The sequence below is a fragment of the Cydia splendana genome, chromosome 21 (genome assembly GCF_910591565.1).
Source record: "Cydia splendana chromosome 21, ilCydSple1.2, whole genome shotgun sequence".
Taxonomy (NCBI): Eukaryota; Metazoa; Arthropoda; class Insecta; order Lepidoptera; family Tortricidae; genus Cydia; species Cydia splendana.
The window spans coordinates 8,165,282-8,182,196 of NC_085980.1; the positions used below are offsets into that span (position 1 = coordinate 8,165,282).

General features: G+C 41.2%; 1 protein-coding gene across 1 annotated transcript in view; it reads right to left on the reverse strand.

Annotated features, from left to right (window-relative positions):
• Positions 1 to 2,407, reverse strand: part of LOC134801099 (TWiK family of potassium channels protein 7) — a 66,798-nt gene extending 64,391 nt beyond the window's left edge. Inside the window, exon 1 of the mRNA XM_063773621.1 lies at positions 1,717 to 2,407. Coding sequence (XP_063629691.1) covers positions 1,717 to 2,119 — 403 coding nt within the window. The 5' untranslated portion in view covers positions 2,120 to 2,407. The remainder of the gene's footprint in view (positions 1 to 1,716) is intronic.
• Positions 2,408 to 16,915: the final 14,508 nt, after the last annotated feature.

Here is a 16,915-nt window from a genome sequence, read left to right on the forward strand (position 1 = left end):
CAGACACTTGTACTATAATTGTTCTGTGTTTGAACACTAACCTCCCGCAACTCGGCCTTCGGCCGTGCGTTTGAAAAAGCTACTGGGGGGTGGTTCGGGCCTTCGGCCTTCGCAAAAGCTGTCCACACCGAGTTTCACGTAAACCATTACGGCTGTGTCCCTAAAACAGCCCAACCGCGTTTTTTTTTGACTCTAGATTTCTAATAGGTTTTGCTGTCATCTAGAGGCAAAGAACTATTATGTGTATTTTTTTTCAAAATTTTTGACCCAGTAGTATCGGAGTTAAGGGGGGGGGAATGGTCATTTTTTGCCTATTTTCTTAAATAACTTCTAAACTATTTCATATAAAATTATAAAAAAAATATATTTGAGATCCTCACAATAAGCCCTTTCATTTAATATGTAACACGATATGGTTTGCAAAACTTTGTTTTTTAATTTTCTCATATTCCCCCTAAAAGAGCCCCCTATGCTTAAAATTCATTTGTTTTTATTACATGTCCGTCTTTGGGTCACAGACTTCCATATGTGTACCAAATTTCAACTTAATTGGTCCAGTAGTTTTGGAGCAAATAGGCTGTGACAGACGGACAGACGGACAGACAGACGCACGAGTGATCCTATAAGGGTTCCGTTTTTTCGTTTTGAGTTACGGAACCCTAAAAACTAACATGCATAGATGCCTAACAAGTCTTCACATTGTCCCAAAGTTTAATTTTCTAAAAGGTATGTTTTAATCTCTTTTTAAGGACCGGCTTACTTAACCTAGGTTTACCTCTTAACCACCCTATTTCGTTAAACAGCCTAGGCACTAAATATTTATTTAACCTTTTCCCATAATAATTAACCGCCGCAGGCTGTATTAACTTCCCTTCGCGTACCCTCCTCGTGTTGTATTTATTAAATGCTGGCCGTTTATAATCATCTAAGTAATAGTTTTCTAAAGCAATCAGGTATTTTTTTTGTATAAGTAGATAAAATTTTACAAAGTGGGAATAACTCGCTATAATCATTACACATATTTTTTATTTTACTGTCAACTAAATATTTAACTAATCTGATTTGCAAATTTTCTACATCGTTTATATAAGTACTAAAGGTGCGGCCGTACACACTTAAACCGTAATTAAAATCTTAAAAACTAAAAATTAAAAAACCATGTCTTATAGGTATTTAATATCTGTTAATCTTAGGATTGTTGTGTCAAATAAATTATTTTCATTTCATTTCATAATAGATATGTATTACTCACCCCTAAGGACCATATACAATATGATATTGTATATGGTCCCGAAAATGAAACCGTGAAGACATATATTTTGTACAACTTGGTCGAACAATTGACGATGATTTCGTTATCTGACCTTATAGTGATAAGTGTGACCTTAGCATTTAACTCGCTGGCTAAACGTTGAATAAATACTCTACAAATACCTAATTACCTACCTATCCTATAAATATTAGGTTAAAGTCACTCCACAGGGAGCTCTATTTACTTAAGTTTTTGACCTAAACCATAAAGTTTTAATTAACAATATCTGATAACTTACCCTCTAATAAAATCGGCGGGCGTGTATGAGGAATGTTATGAAAGTGAAGGAATCGAAAGAGGTATGTCAGGATCGTAGCAAGTGGAAATCCGTGGTCTCTGCCTACCCCACCGGGAAATAGGCGTGATTATATGATTATATGATTATATTTATGTATGTAACTTACCCTCTAAAGCCATGAAGATCGCCGCTCCCATAACACTGTACAACACCAGACACAACATCAAAAAAAAATGCGTGAACCATCGCTTCGACAAATGCTTCAATTTACCAACAATCCACAGAGCAGTCTTTTCACCGAAACTTAGTCCACTTTTCGCCGTATTCCTTATAAAGTCCGACGCTTGAGTCATATGTAGGTACCATTCTGGGTTGAAATTGGGATGAAATTTATGAGATTCTGGTGTTCTTGGTGGGTAGCCGAGGTAGTTATTAGCGGATGAATATCTTGGGACAGCTGATGGGGGGCCTGCATATGGTGATTGAGGGATTTGAAGAGTTATCTTGGGTCTGCTTAAGCGCTTCGGCGCTGGAGGCGGCGGAGCCGGATACTTTGGTGCTTCGTCCATAGCTACTTCTTTTTTGCTAGTTTATTGCTAGTTTACACTTAAGCGCCGGCGTTTAAGCGCCGTCGGTATCTTTAGTTCACGCACGTCCGCGAAATGCTCGCCGTGGCTGGACACTGACTTTATAAATAAAATGGAGTTAGTTCCCGTTGTGTCATCGGTGCAGATTACGCACAATTTCCTTTAAATATTAATTTGGCGGGTAATGTTTCTTGGGACTGTCTGAGAATGTAGCCAAAACAATCGGATGAGTTTAGTTGATATTTATTTAAAATGTATGAATCATAATCATAATACAACGGAACCAGTCAACCACATAGCATATATGTACATAGTCAGTGAAGACTTATTTATTTAATCTTTATTGCACAAGGAAAATACAAACGTACAAAACAATACACTTTTTTTGGGCAGTCGTGTAAAAAAACGGAATGCTACAAGGCATTCTCTACCAGTCAACCTTCGGGCAAAGCAGATAACTTGTAGGCTTACATATAAACTGGACGTAAAAAGAAATATGTACAAGTATTTACGTACTTACAACGTAAACCAGAAATTAAAATTAATTTGAAACTAAAATACACCTTTAGATGCTCTTAATGTTTTCTATTTGCATAGTTAATTCATTAACATAAGTTAGTCTACGTTAATTACTAAGTAGGTACTAGTTATTATTCGTTGCTAAAAATTGTTAAACTTATTACTCAAAAACTTATTGACTGTAGGTACAAAGAAAATAGAGAGTGTAAAAGTTTTGTGTGTAAAACTTCTACTTCCTTGCTAAAAACAAACGTGATTTTTTTGCCGTTATTTGCGTAATTTGTACGGAACCCTTCGTGCGCGAGTCGGACTCGCACTTGGCGGGTTTTTCTTGTCACAAAATACTAAACTATAACTCTGCACTAAGTCTCAATCCACCTGGAGCCTCAAAATACAGCCGTTATCTCTTAGTGGTCCCCTGGCGTGTCTATATATATCTACAAAGCCGACAAAGATAAGGCACAAAGGTTTATCTACCCCTTTCCTTTGCGAAATTTCTTGGGTTACACAATTAAGTAAAAGGTAGGGAGGTGACAGGCCGAAATATTCTTGGCCGTCACGACAGCTTTGAAATCGGAATCACAAGAATAGTTGATTTTATGAAAATGTTTAGGCGGACCGGGATTGGGTAGGTACTAATATAACAGTCATGTCCTCATTAAACAAGCACCTATTAAGCCTACGTGTTACAGATAGCCCCCTCTGCAGAGCATGCATGGAGGCAGAGGAGACAGCCGCCCACATTATCGAATGCCCAGGGGTAGCAGAACGGGCACAACACCTCGGCTCACCGGGGTCTCTCCCAGAAGTCGTCGGCAACGTCAAAGGTTTGCTAGGCTTCTTGGTAGAGTTGAGTTGGCAAGAATAGTGCCGCCAACCCACCACGCAAAATAGGTGCAATAATATGACGTCGAGTTGCGGAAACCAAGCCCGCGAGAACCTATAAGTCCTATAGGTAACCTATAACAGTCATGTCATAGAGTATTGGTAACGGTACAACGGCACCTATCATGAGACGTTCGTCAGGTGACAACCAAAACTCACTAACTGTAAAAAAACCGGCCAAATGCGACTCGGACTCGTGCACTAAGGGTTCCGTACGTCAAAAAACGGCAAAAAAAATCACGTTTGTTGTATGGGAGTCCCACTTAAATATTTATTTTATACTGTTTTTAGGTCCGGTCCAAGGGGGAGGCCTATGTTCAGCAGTGGACGTCTTATGGCTGAGATGATGATGATGATGACTGTTTTTAGTATTTGTTATTATAACGGCAACAGAAATACATCATTCTGTGAAAATTTAAACTGTCTAGCTATTACGGAACATTGAGTTACAGTCTGGTGACAGACAGACAGACAGACAGACGGACGGACAGCGGAGTCTTAGTAATAGGGTCCCGTTTTTAGGGTTCCGTACCCAAAGGGTAAAACGGGACCCTATTACTAAGACTCCGCTGTCCGTCCGTCCTTCCGTCCGTCCGTCCGTCCGTCTGTCACCAGCTAACCGTGCTAAGCGAACCGTGATAGCTAGACAGTTGAAATTTTCACAAATGATGTATTTCTGTTGCCACTATAACAACAAATACTAAAAACAGAATAAAATAAAGATTTAAGTGGGGCTTCCATACAACAAACGTGATTTTTGACCGAAGTTAAGCAACGTCGGGCGGGGTCAGTACTTGGATGGGTGACCGCGTTTTTATAGATAATGGTACGGAACCCTTCGTGTGCGAGTCCGACTCGCACTTGGCCGGTTTTTTTACCTTTGGGTACGGAACCCTAAAAAACTAACCTTGTTTTTAAGTATATATGGTTCAATATGGCTAGGAAAATAATATATGACGTATATTGTGACACCTCCACTCTTTATCGTGTCAACGTCGTTCCACACGGATTCTATTAGAGTTAGAAGTTTGACGTTTGCACTGTCTGTGCTATCAAAATCGTTGCAGACTTATCTTAGTCTAACTCCAACAGTAATTTCCTAGCAGTTTTATTAGTAAACGAAGTTTTCGTGTAGGCAGATAGTTCTTAACTCAATGCCAGATAGATAAAAGAAACACAGAGCAGATGTGAATGAGATAATCTTTCGCCTAACACTTTTATTGTTTGTTATTACAGAGAGTTATTTACTTTGAAATGAAGTTCGCAGCTTATACAAAACATTTACATTAAATTTTATGTTCCGGTTGTGTGGTAGGGGAGTGAATCAATTAGAATTTTAGGAAAGTTAAGTTAAAAAATAATACTTACACAAAACCTTAAACTAACAACTAAATACTAAATATAAAATATCTCTCCCAAGCTACCCGCTAATGGAATGGACCCTAGAATGCTGGCGGCGTTGCCCCTTTGAACCGCCAGACTTAATCTTTGAGCCAAGAAGGAGCCCGCCCGGTGGTCGCCCGAGACGCCTATTAGCCTGACCGACACTTCCTTTATTAACTGTTTGGTGTCGGTCGACCATGGGCCCAGTGTTTCAATGGCGAGCGCCGCAAAATCGTATGTGTCCGTTAAAAAAGGGGTTATTAGAGCGTTTTGTTAATTTTTTGCCTATATACTGTGACCTTTTTTGCCACTTTTGTGTTATTTCTAGTCAAGATCGCGAGCCCTTTTCATCCCTATAGGAGAAAAAAGTGTCCTAAAATTTCCATACATTTTTCAAACTTTCGTATTTGTTACCTTCATACAAAGTATATGGGGAAATGGTAACACAATAGGAAAAAACTCTGGGACATTTTTTTATCCCATTAGGATCGAAAGAGCTCGTGATTCTGAGTAGAAATAACACAAAAGTGGCAAAAAAGGTCACAATAATATATAAAAATGGCAAAAAATTAAAGAAACGCTCATTATATCTCGTGTTTCGTAGGATGTTTTATGGTATTATGTTGCTAAGAGGCTGCAGGGAAATAACATATCCCTTACTCTGTCCTTCTCAGCATAAAGTGTCCAACGAAAAAGTTCGTCTAATAATCCGTTACCCCTGATAGGGCACACTTAGTGCCAGTTGCGCGTTCCAGGGTTAGCCAACTAAGTCGGAGTTAATATTTTGTGTAGGTATACATGCCAATATGTTCAATGTTTAAATTTGTTTTACAAGGGGGCAAAGTTGTTGTTTAACCGATCGTGTTAATATTGATACCTGAACAAGTGAAAGATTCCAAAATTGATGGAATCTTGAGCGTTTCGGGGGTTTCAAGGCACGAGGGTTAAACAAAGTTTAGCAAAAAGAAACAGACAAAAAAAAGTTAAACGACATTCAACGGTATATTGAGGGTTTATAATAGACCCCCGAAAACTTCAGACCGCATCGTTCCAAACCACGTACGAGTATGAATTCTTAATAATTAATTAATAAAAATTAAGTTTAAGATTTCATAAAAACTGAAATACTATTTTTAGGTACCTATTTTATTGTGCAATATAAATAATGAACTCAAAAAATACACAGATTATCACGCAAAATTAATTATTTTACTTTTAAGAATTTCTACCATAGTTGACAAATAGTACGTATCCGCAATTCGGACCGTATCTTACAAAGTTTTTTTTTACAAAAAAAAGTTGTCGATTGAGTTGATGTTCGTTATTTCCATATTATTTTACTGAAATTTATTATTACGTTTTGTTTTTGTGTTCGATTGCGGTAATTAAACATAATTGTTTGTATATCTTAAGAAAACATGAGTGCAGGTATTAAGTGATGAAGAAGGATTACATTTTTCAAGTTGTCTAATAGGTATGTTCTCACTGCTCAGGTGAAAAATTTTGTGTACTACACGAGATCAAAGTTATTTACATCTCGTGCGCTTTTGAGTCCCTTACTACGCTCAAGATTCTAAATTAGATTCATATTATAGAATCTTTCGCTTGCACGGGACTCAAAATAAGCACTCGAAGAAATATCAAACTTTGATCTCTTGTTGTACAAATAACTATTGCCACCGAGTCAAACACAACATTTTTCACCACACCAACACGAGGAACTAACTAACTGTAAAACATGAAATAAAATCAACCCAAATTAAATCCAAATGAACGTTATTAAATTTTTATCATTCAAATACCTACATCATTTATAATAAAAGTCCATTCTATCAGTAAAAGAAAAACTGCTCAAAATTTGCATCAAATTACTTTGCCACACATGTGGATAAAATGCAGCTTTCTCATCAGTTTTTGAAGCATCAAGAGAGCCTTTAAAAGCTGGTGTGGTGAAAAATAAGTAAACCTATATGTACAATGTCAGAAAGCCGAGCATTTTCACTGGCTGTACGAGTGCTGGTGATTCGCGTTTTATGTAGCCAGACTCTACCTCCACTTAAAAATAAGTATCAAAAACTTTTATCCTATGAGTTAAGGTTATGCGTGTTTCCAGTAATTCCAATAGACATCATAAAATATAAAATTCCTAATGAATGGACTTTAAAGCCTATTTTTATTACTTTATCCTTATAGGCGTGTTACAACCGTATAGGTACTTCTTAAAAATATACTTATAAGCGTGGTAAAACCTTACACTTCTTAGAGCCACTTGTACCATTCAATAACCCGGGGTTAACCGGTTAAACCTGTTAGTTGCCATGGTTACCAGTACGATTTGTCACTGGGTCAACGATTTAACCGGTTAACCCCGAGTTAGTGGGATGGTGCAAGTGGCGCTTAAAAGTTGTACGATAAAAGTCTTAGAAATATTATGTACTTATCCAAAATCGTTAACTTTTGTACCTAATGTCTACAAAAATACGCCGCTTTTCTTGCACTTTTTTGACTCACTCGCTTTTGCTCGGCAAGCGATACGATTTACATTTCTGACTCAAAGAAATTCGCGGAAGCACTTATGTTAATATCGAGTTTCATTGAGTAAAAACATTTTGTATTAAGTTCACGTGGACATTTTCATCTCAAATTTATTTTATTTCCGATGTTCCTTTGAAATTATTAATTGGTGAATCACAGTAAAGTTGTTTTATCCCACTGAAAAAAGCAGAGCTTTGTTTTGAATAAGGATAAACGCGCAAAGCTTATACAGATGGCACTCCATGTCAGGATTTTTGGTTTTGGCAAAACTTAAAGCTGATGGCGCTCCACGTCAGGATGTTTGGTCCTTCGTCAGGATTGCGGGGGGACTTGGCGAGTCTCAGGGTTTTTGAAACCTCAACTAACCATTAGAAGATAGCTAATCATTTGGAGTTGGGCAAAGGAAGGGGAAGGTTACACAGTAGTTACAGCATGAGGTGGCGAATTAAGGAGCTATAGTGGCCCACGAAAGGTTTTGGAATAAGGGATTTAGGTAATTGATGGTTTTATAACTTTATCGTGGCAGTGGTAAGGATATCGTCTACGATAGGTACATATATACTCTCCCGGCCGGTTTCGACCACGGCGACTGTTTCAACTCCGCTGCTGATATAAAAGCGAAGTGAAGATTTTTGGAAATGGACATAATCCAGGAAATGTCGGGATTTTTAGGATGATGTCCGGACTTTTGACAGAGTTTGGCACAGTTTTTATCTCCAACAAGTTTTCTGCCCCACTGGCACCGAAAAACGGCTGTCTTCAAGAACTGGTCCCTTGCGAAGAAATTCTTATTGTTTCTTATCCACAAACAAGTTCAAGAGGATGGGGCTAGAAGATCGCGGAGAGCGATGCAAAAATATCAACACAAGCATTTCTCATGTTATGTACTAACGGGCAAGATGGTAGAAACCAGTATCCCCTTATACAATGAAATATTGTTAAGTCAGTAAGTCTATAGCACTGTTTTATGAAATGAATGGGTCAAAACGTTCAGAAAACCGGGCGTCTTCCTGGTGGATTATATAAAGTTAACGTGCATTTTACTAAGGCTTTCATTATACATATATACTACCTACCTATAGAAGGTTCGAATATGCCTATAAGAGTGCGGCAAGAAAATTAGGCTTCATAGTCCATTTACTAAATGATGTCCAGATGATAGAGGCGTCACCTTATCACCTGAATAAAACCCTTATTTGACCTGAATAAACCTTATGAAAAGCTCGTAAAGTAATTATCTAATCCAGTGTCTCTTAACCTGTGGTCCGCGGACCCCTGGGGGTCCGCGAGTATATCTACGGGGGTCCGCCGCAGTCTCACCTATTCTCACCGGTCTGAAATGTATTGCTGATTTTTGACATTGGAAATGTCTTTTCGTTCGCTCCAGTATACGGTCCGATTTCACGAAAAAGTGCGATCCCCTTATATCTCGGAAAGTTGTGAAGATATGATATTAAAAAATAGGCTCAAAATACGCATAATCACGAGAGCTGTAAGGTGCAAAAATAATTATTCGAGAAAGTCAAAAACAAAAAATGTTATGGTCGAAATAGTGAAAATAAAATTAATTTTTTTCCGAATTTTTGATTTTGGTGCTCGATAATTTGGAAACGAAGAATGATATCAAAAATTTGAGAAAAACGGCTCTGGACAATTTAGTCAGCTACAATTTGAGCCTAAAACAAAGACGATCGGGTTAAGGGTTTGCCCTGTAGCCTAACCTTTAAATAGTCAAAAAGTCAGAACGACATTTTTCACATGACATTTATTTCATGTTTCGCAGAGTTCGTTATCGGTGTTTGTTGTGAATTATCGATAGGGAGAGGGAGAGGGAGAGGGAGAGGGAGAGGGAGAGGGAGAGGGAGAGGGAGAGGGAGAGGGAGAGGGAGAGGGAGAGGGAGAGGGAGAGGGAGAGGGAGAGGGAGAGGGAGAGGGAGAGGGAGAGGGAGAGGGAGAGGGAGAGGGAGAGGGAGAGGGAGAGGGAGAGGGAGAGGGAGAGGGAGAGGGAGAGGGAGAGGGAGAGGGAGAGGGAGAGGGAGAGGGAGAGGGAGAGGGAGAGGGAGAGGGAGAGGGAGAGGGAGAGGGAGAGGGAGAGGGAGAGGGAGAGGGAGAGGGAGAGGGAGAGGGAGAGGGAGAGGGAGAGGGAGAGGGAGAGGGAGAGGGAGAGGGAGAGGGAGAGGGAGAGGGAGAGGGAGAGGGAGAGGGAGAGGGAGAGGGAGAGGGAGAGGGAGAGGGAGAGGGAGTGGGAGAGGGAGAGGGAGTGGGAGAGGGAGAGGGAGAGGGAGAGGGAGAGGGAGAGGGAGAGGGAGAGGGAGAGGTAGAGGGAGAGGGAGAGGGAGAGGGAGAGGGAGAGGGAGAGGGAGAGGGAGAGGGAGAGGGAGAGGGAGAGGGAGAGGGAGAGGGAGAGGGAGAGGGAGAGGGAGAGGGAGAGGGAGAGGGAGAGGGAGAGGGAGAGGGAGAGGGAGAGGGAGAGGGAGAGGGAGAGGGAGAGGGAGAGGGAGAGGGAGAGGGAGAGGGAGAGGGAGAGGGAGAGGGAGAGGGAGAGGGAGAGGGAGAGGGAGAGGGAGAGGGAGAGGGAGAGGGAGAGGGAGAGGGAGAGGGAGAGGGAGAGGGAGAGGGAGAGGGAGAGGGAGAGGGAGAGGGAGAGGGAGAGGGAGAGGGAGAGGGAGAGGGAGAGGGAGAGGGAGAGGGAGAGGGAGAGGGAGAGGGAGAGGGAGAGGGAGAGGGAGAGGGAGAGGGAGAGGGAGAGGGAGAGGGAGAGGGAGAGGGAGAGGGAGAGGGAGAGGGAGAGGGAGAGGGAGAGGGAGAGGGAGAGGGAGAGGGAGAGGGAGAGGGAGAGGGAGAGGGAGAGGGAGAGGGAGAGGGAGAGGGAGAGGGAGAGGGAGAGGGAGAGGGAGAGGGAGAGGGAGAGGGAGAGGGAGAGGGAGAGGGAGAGGGAGAGGGAGAGGGAGAGGGAGAGGGAGAGGGAGAGGGAGAGATCTCTCGTCGCGTCAAACTGCTGTCAAGAAAATTTCATATCTTGCAGCAAATGGGCCGCTGCCGATCACCACTTCTCGAGTTGACTTGACTAGACGGATTTGCCGTGTAATAATTTTCTTGTACTTTGAACATTAATATATCCTGCTTATTCATCGAAAAATGAAATATGTACCTATACTTATGCGCCACGGCGACAATTATTCAAACTTGGGTACGCGTGTGGAAATTTTGCAATTTGTTTGTTCACATGCGTTATGTCCAGGATACTTGTGTTAGTCTAAGAATAAAATAATTATCATTCAACGTTGTAGTTTTATTTTGTAACTTTTTCCTTATCCAGACTTTCTCGTCGCTCAGCGACAATATTTTTTCGAATTCCGTAGATTCATTTCCAATGTGCTCGATAGTCGTGTGAGGCACGAAATCTGTGATTTTTTTTATTAAGGGGTCCTTGGACTTGTGCTTGATTTCCTAGGGGTCCGTGGATGGAAAAAGGTTAAGAACCGCTGATCTAATCTATACTAACACAACGATTGCAGCAAAAAACTTACAAAAGTTTTATACATTTTCATAGCGAGGAATGTCAGGCGCCTACTTACCTATCTTTTTGAAAACTATGGTGTACAGTCGACGTCGAAGATATGTTTAAATTTTTCGCCTTATCACAAAGGAGTAAGATGCAAAAGTGTAAACATATCTTTGACGTCGACTGTACCTAGATTCTAGTGCCGGCGCGTTAAAAATATTCGTGAAGCCGGAGCTAATTCCAATGTCCTTTCCTTCATGAGCCGCCGTATTCAACTGGGTAATGATTATTCAAGCCGGTAGGAAACGAGTTCTGTGGACGCTCCACTGGTAGGGTCCCCACTTCCCGTTTCCTAAAATGTTTTTTTTAATAAAATCCGCTCGTACAATTGCCTCAGCCTTATGATTCGGAAACTGATAGCGACCGTTTTCTTTTATAGCTACTTTATGGCATAGTAAAAGGGCGTAAAAACGACTCATGTTTATTTCTCTACGACATTTCGTGTACGATTTCGTGGGTGTTTGATTTATTTCTTAATATTTATCATGCTATGATCGAACGTTTTTTATGATAGGCGTAATTCATGTGCTTATTTGCCGTAATACTATCTCTTCTTCAGTCGGTCCCTCAATACTGAGGATCTTGACATCATATCATTCTGTTGAAGACCAGTTTCCTCCATAGGGTTCTGTTCCCCGCCAAGCGCATGGCCTCGTGCAGTTTTAATTGCATAGGTGCCGTAATTTGAGTACACCATCTAGTAGGAGGATGGCCCTGAGGTCTCGTGCCTTCAACTTTGCCCGTCATTATTACTCTTTCCAGGCTATCCGGAGAGCGATGTGAGAGGTGTCCGAAGTATGAAAGCATTTGATCCTGGCCATAGACTAGGAATCCTTGTCTGTGGTCCTGGCATATCGTTGACAACCGGCGTTTTATGCTTAGCTCCTCCAGTATGGACTGATTGGTCCGCATTGCCATCCACTGTATTCGTAAAGGCCGGTGCCAACACCACATCTCAAACGTTTAGTCCACGTCTCCGAAGCATAGAGAAAGATTGGGAAAACCATCTAGAGAACGCACAAGTCTAACCTTCGTCTGTCTTAATATACTTACTACGATCCTTCCAAAACTTATCTACCCAGCCATACTAGTAGTAATACTATCAAGGCTACGCGAATCCGCTGAGTTTAACAGAATCGTAAACTTTCGGGCTTATGAGATCTACCTTTTCGTCGGACACTTTCTGCCATCTTAGGTTTCATCCACATATTATTATGACGTCACAGCAACAGGGGGAGGGGGGGTCATGCCAAATGTGACAGTACCTATGTATTAAAGACCTATCTGTTTCCCTATGAAAAAGTGTGACAAGGGGGGAGGGGGGTCTAAGAATATTTTTACAATAAAAAATGTACATTATTATGCTAGACAAATTTAGTACAATACTAACTGTCTGTAGAATAGTAAGCCTACTAATTAAATTAGGTAGGTACAGTCGAGTGCATAAATATGTATACATTTTTTCACCATTGCAATGGGTTAAGGTGAAGAAATGTATACATATTAATGCACTCGACTGTACCGTCTATGTTTCGGGACTACCTAAAACTTTTTTCTATCCTCGTAAGACGCCCGGGAAGTAGTGTCATAAGGTGCAAGTTTTGGTATCGGATGAATTCACTTAGCACAGATGTAATATACTTAAGTAAAGCTAAGCTAATTGAGCCCGGTAGCCATCCGCCACCCCCTGGCAGGTAGGCAGGACGGGCAGTCAAAGTAATTTCATGCTTTCAACTCCTTTTTATCCCCGTTAGAGGATGATATTTTAAAAACGCTGAAATTACTTTTCTTGTATTCTAATAATATGTGCATATAAAAAGTTTCAAGCCCCACACGCGAATAAAATTTTGATCCCATACAAATTTTCAACCCCTATTTCGCCACCTTAGGGGATGAATTTTCAAAAACGCTGAAATTAGTTTTCTTGTATTTCAATAATATATCTTTTAACGAAGTTTGAAATTCCTAGCTTAAAATAAAACATGAACCCCATACAAACTTTCATCCCCTTTTTAACCCCTTAGGGGTTGAATTTTTCAAAATCGCTTCTTATCTCTTGTACACATTATAAATGTAACCTGGTGTGCAAATTTCAACTTTGTAGCATTTGTAGTTTCGGCTGATAATAGTAATAGTTGAATAAAAAAAATAGCAAACCGATTTTCATTTGTTGGTCAATATTTTTATTTTTTTTCTATTAAACTGTACATGGAAAGAATCATTTATTTTAAATACAGCCAAATACTCTTTTTAAACAATAAAAAGCCTTAAAATAGAAAATACATACTAAAATTAAAAACTAAGCTTAAAAATAAACTATAAATAGAAAATTTGCCCCAAATCGCCGTCTATTGGCAGCGTGCCCAGAAGGCTGGCAGCATTGCCACGTTGTATGGCAATGCTGATCCGCTGCGCTAGATAATATGACCCAGCCCTCTGGTCACGCGTCAACTCAATTAACCTGCGGCTACATTCGCTGAAAACTCTGTGGGCGCTTTCCCCCCAAGGCCCCATAGTCTCAAACGGCTCAAATATGCAACCACTATTTATGGTTGCATACTTGCGCCGCTTTAGAAGCTCGGCCGAATTGGCAGCCGAGCCAGCCTTCACTGCAGTGCCGTGGAGATGGGACAGCGCTAGGGTATCGGCACAGAATAATTAATAGTACTAAAGGAAACTTCCTACTAAAACGAAGTTTGACAGCGGTTCAGGGTCGAATCTTGCTGTCCCTTTCTAATATATGGCACTATCCCTTTCGGCTATTTAGGGTTGTCATTAATCAAGTGATTATCTTATCTGTGGTCTTGCACGCAAAAGGAAGTCAAGTGGTGCCAACCCTAATAATTGCTCGGAGCAATGCTGAGCCGAGCGGAGCCGAGTTTGACCGAAGTCAGGAGTTTCGCACCCCTGGTATCGGCACAGGTTGCGTCCCAAACCAGCGGCCGTCCCATCTTCCACGGCACTAGGGTCATACCGTCGGGTCTTTTACCGTCATCGCGGGCGAGGCCGGTAGGTTCTAAAACGGCCGGTGCCGGTGCTCCCGCACTGCAGCACTGGCTAAGGCCCGACGGATGACATCATTAAGGCTGTACATTAAATGTCTCAAAAATGAATTCCTCGAGCCTGATTTATCTGGAAATGATACCAAACTCGAGGTGGTAGGTAAATAGAAGCCGATATGATTTTTTACCTAAAGCGCGGCGGCGTGTAACTTTGGATGCCCCCCTGCCTACTCACCAGGGGGTGGCGGATGGCTACCGGGCTGGATTGGCTTAGCTTTACGTATACTACATCTGTGCCAAATTAATTCATCCGATACCAAAATCTGCACATCCCGTACATTGGGTGACACTACTTCCCTCACGTGTTGTTTTTAAATTTGAAACTTTCTTTTATTTCTACAGGGTGGAAAAATCGAGTGCCACATGGATGGCAACTATAATGCTAACGCCCATATAGCTAACGTGACTTATATACCTTCTCAGCAATCGCCTCGGTTAAACGGTAGACCCACGGTAGTCCTATAAGTAGGTAGGGTATAAAAGTGACAAGAATAGGTGTAAATTGTGTCAATGGCTGATCGTATAGATCAGAGAGTTTATGATGGCCATCTGGGATCGTGTAATCGATAAACAAATTTATTAATAAGTATTAAGACAAAGTTGTCATACTTTAAAACTGTTATTTTACTAGATAGAGTCAAACGTAAAAATATACTATGGATGCACTCATCATAGGTACTCAAAAATATATCCCATAGCTCTTATGTCAGCCAGTTAAGAACTATGGGACATCTTTTTGAGTAAGTTGTATGTATATTTTTACACTTGACTGTGCCTACCGGCACCTAGGCTAAACTTTCAGCGAAGTGTTTTGGTCAGGCTAGGCTAGGCTAGGTCATGAATTGTACTGTAATAATAAATATTAATCCCCTGTTCCTCTTACTTACATCTCATTAAAGTGCCAAAAGAGCATCTACGTGTTAGCTTCTTCTCCGTGCACGCTTCTGAAATGTTCGGAACACCATTGTTGCGTGATGAGTAGGTAATTAGGTAAAGTAAATTCATACATAAATATTATGAATATGTATGAGACAATCTTACACAAATCGACATTCGCACATTAAGCTTTTAAGCTCAATAAGACTTGTGTTGTACCAGGAGTGGCTCACTCCGCGATTTCGTCGCTTTGCAACAGGTACCTAGTAAAAGTACATCCGTTCCACACCAATTTTGGTGGCTCGCCATAATCCGCGCGTGGCGCTGTCGCCACCTAGCGTCCATATCTGTCCTGATCGTAACAGACGCGTTTTGTTAGAGAGTGAGTCTTCTGTACCTAGTACTATTATTTATTCTGTGGTTGTACTTAGGCGACGACGGCTTTGACAACTCCTCATAGATACGACGCGCGCTAGGTCCCCACGGCCCCAAGGTTTCCACTCCAAACGCCGCAAATATGTAGCTACTACCTAGTGTGACATATTTGCGGCGTTTGAGGCTTTCGGTCGAGGATGCGGCCGCACCAGCGCCAACTTTGGTGCCTGGAATATGGTTAGGCGCCAGGGTATCTACGCACGTAGCGTCCCAGACAAGTGGCCGTCCCATACTCCAAGGCACCAGCGTCATTTCGTCAGGCCTCTTGCCATCGACCCTGGCCAGACCGTTGGGCTCGAGGACCGCCGTTACCTTGGCACTGACAAGGGCCCTTCAGATGACGTCGTTGAGGCTGGCGTGGCGGGGGATCCTTCCAGCGCTACGGCTGCATGGGAGGCCGTGGTGGCCCAGATTATCCACCATAACTCCGCATTGGCACCGGTGGGGTATGTTTGTTGATGCCCCTATTCTTAAACATGTGGCCAAACGGAATGTAGTATTATCCAACAATGTGCCCACAGTTGTGGATGGTAGTGTCTGTAACAAAGAATATAAAGTATTATATACTAGGAGAAGAACGGTAACTCCATACAAAAAAATGTCCCCAACCGTTTATACGTTTATACTAGTAGCGCCCTCGTTGTGTACCAAGAACTAAAGTTGACAACCGGTTTAAATTAGTCTGGCGGGTATTCATCATCATCATCATCATAAACATATTTCATGAAAGATGCAAATAAACCCTTGTTTGTGGTATTATCAATTGATTTAAATAAAAGGCAGGTTTATGTTTATAACATTGTATTATTTATTAAAAAATGTTTTACATATAGAAATAACACTGAAAATTAAACCCTGCCAACTTAATAAAAAAATAGACATTAATAAAGCGCATTCACGCAGTTTTCAGTATAATACAAATAACTTTAGGCATTACATACATATAATACAAATGTTTTTATTTTTATTACTCGCAACGTTTTCTCGGAGGCCAACGCACACATAGAAGCTTCAGGCGTACACATGCGCAATTATAAGGGGACATAACTTTCTTAGGAAGTGAACAGGCCTTGGTCTGTAACCACAGACCCGACTCCCATTCCGCAGTGGCAAGAAGACGAGCTCGATCTGTCGGACTAAGTGGCGAATCTAGGAGACGGTTCCTAGTTAGACGGCAGAGGGGCTCGTCCCACTGCCTCTGCGAACATGGGTTGACATGCGGATCTGTGTTAGGACATGTTACTTACGCTTAAAGTTAGTTAATTTCGAGGAAACTCCTCTTTGATTATCATTTCTTGTCACTGAAAACATTTTAATAAGTATTCTATTTTAAATGGTTTTGTTAGTTTAAATAAAACTATTTAGTAATGCACGGCAGAAAAATTCAGATCAAGGCCGAATATAAAATTAAAAAGTACGTCATGCTATTTTTAAGTTTATATTTCGGTTCATTTCACGTAATATTATTATCTGCATATTGCTTATAACAATGAAATAAAAAACTTTTATAATTTGTTG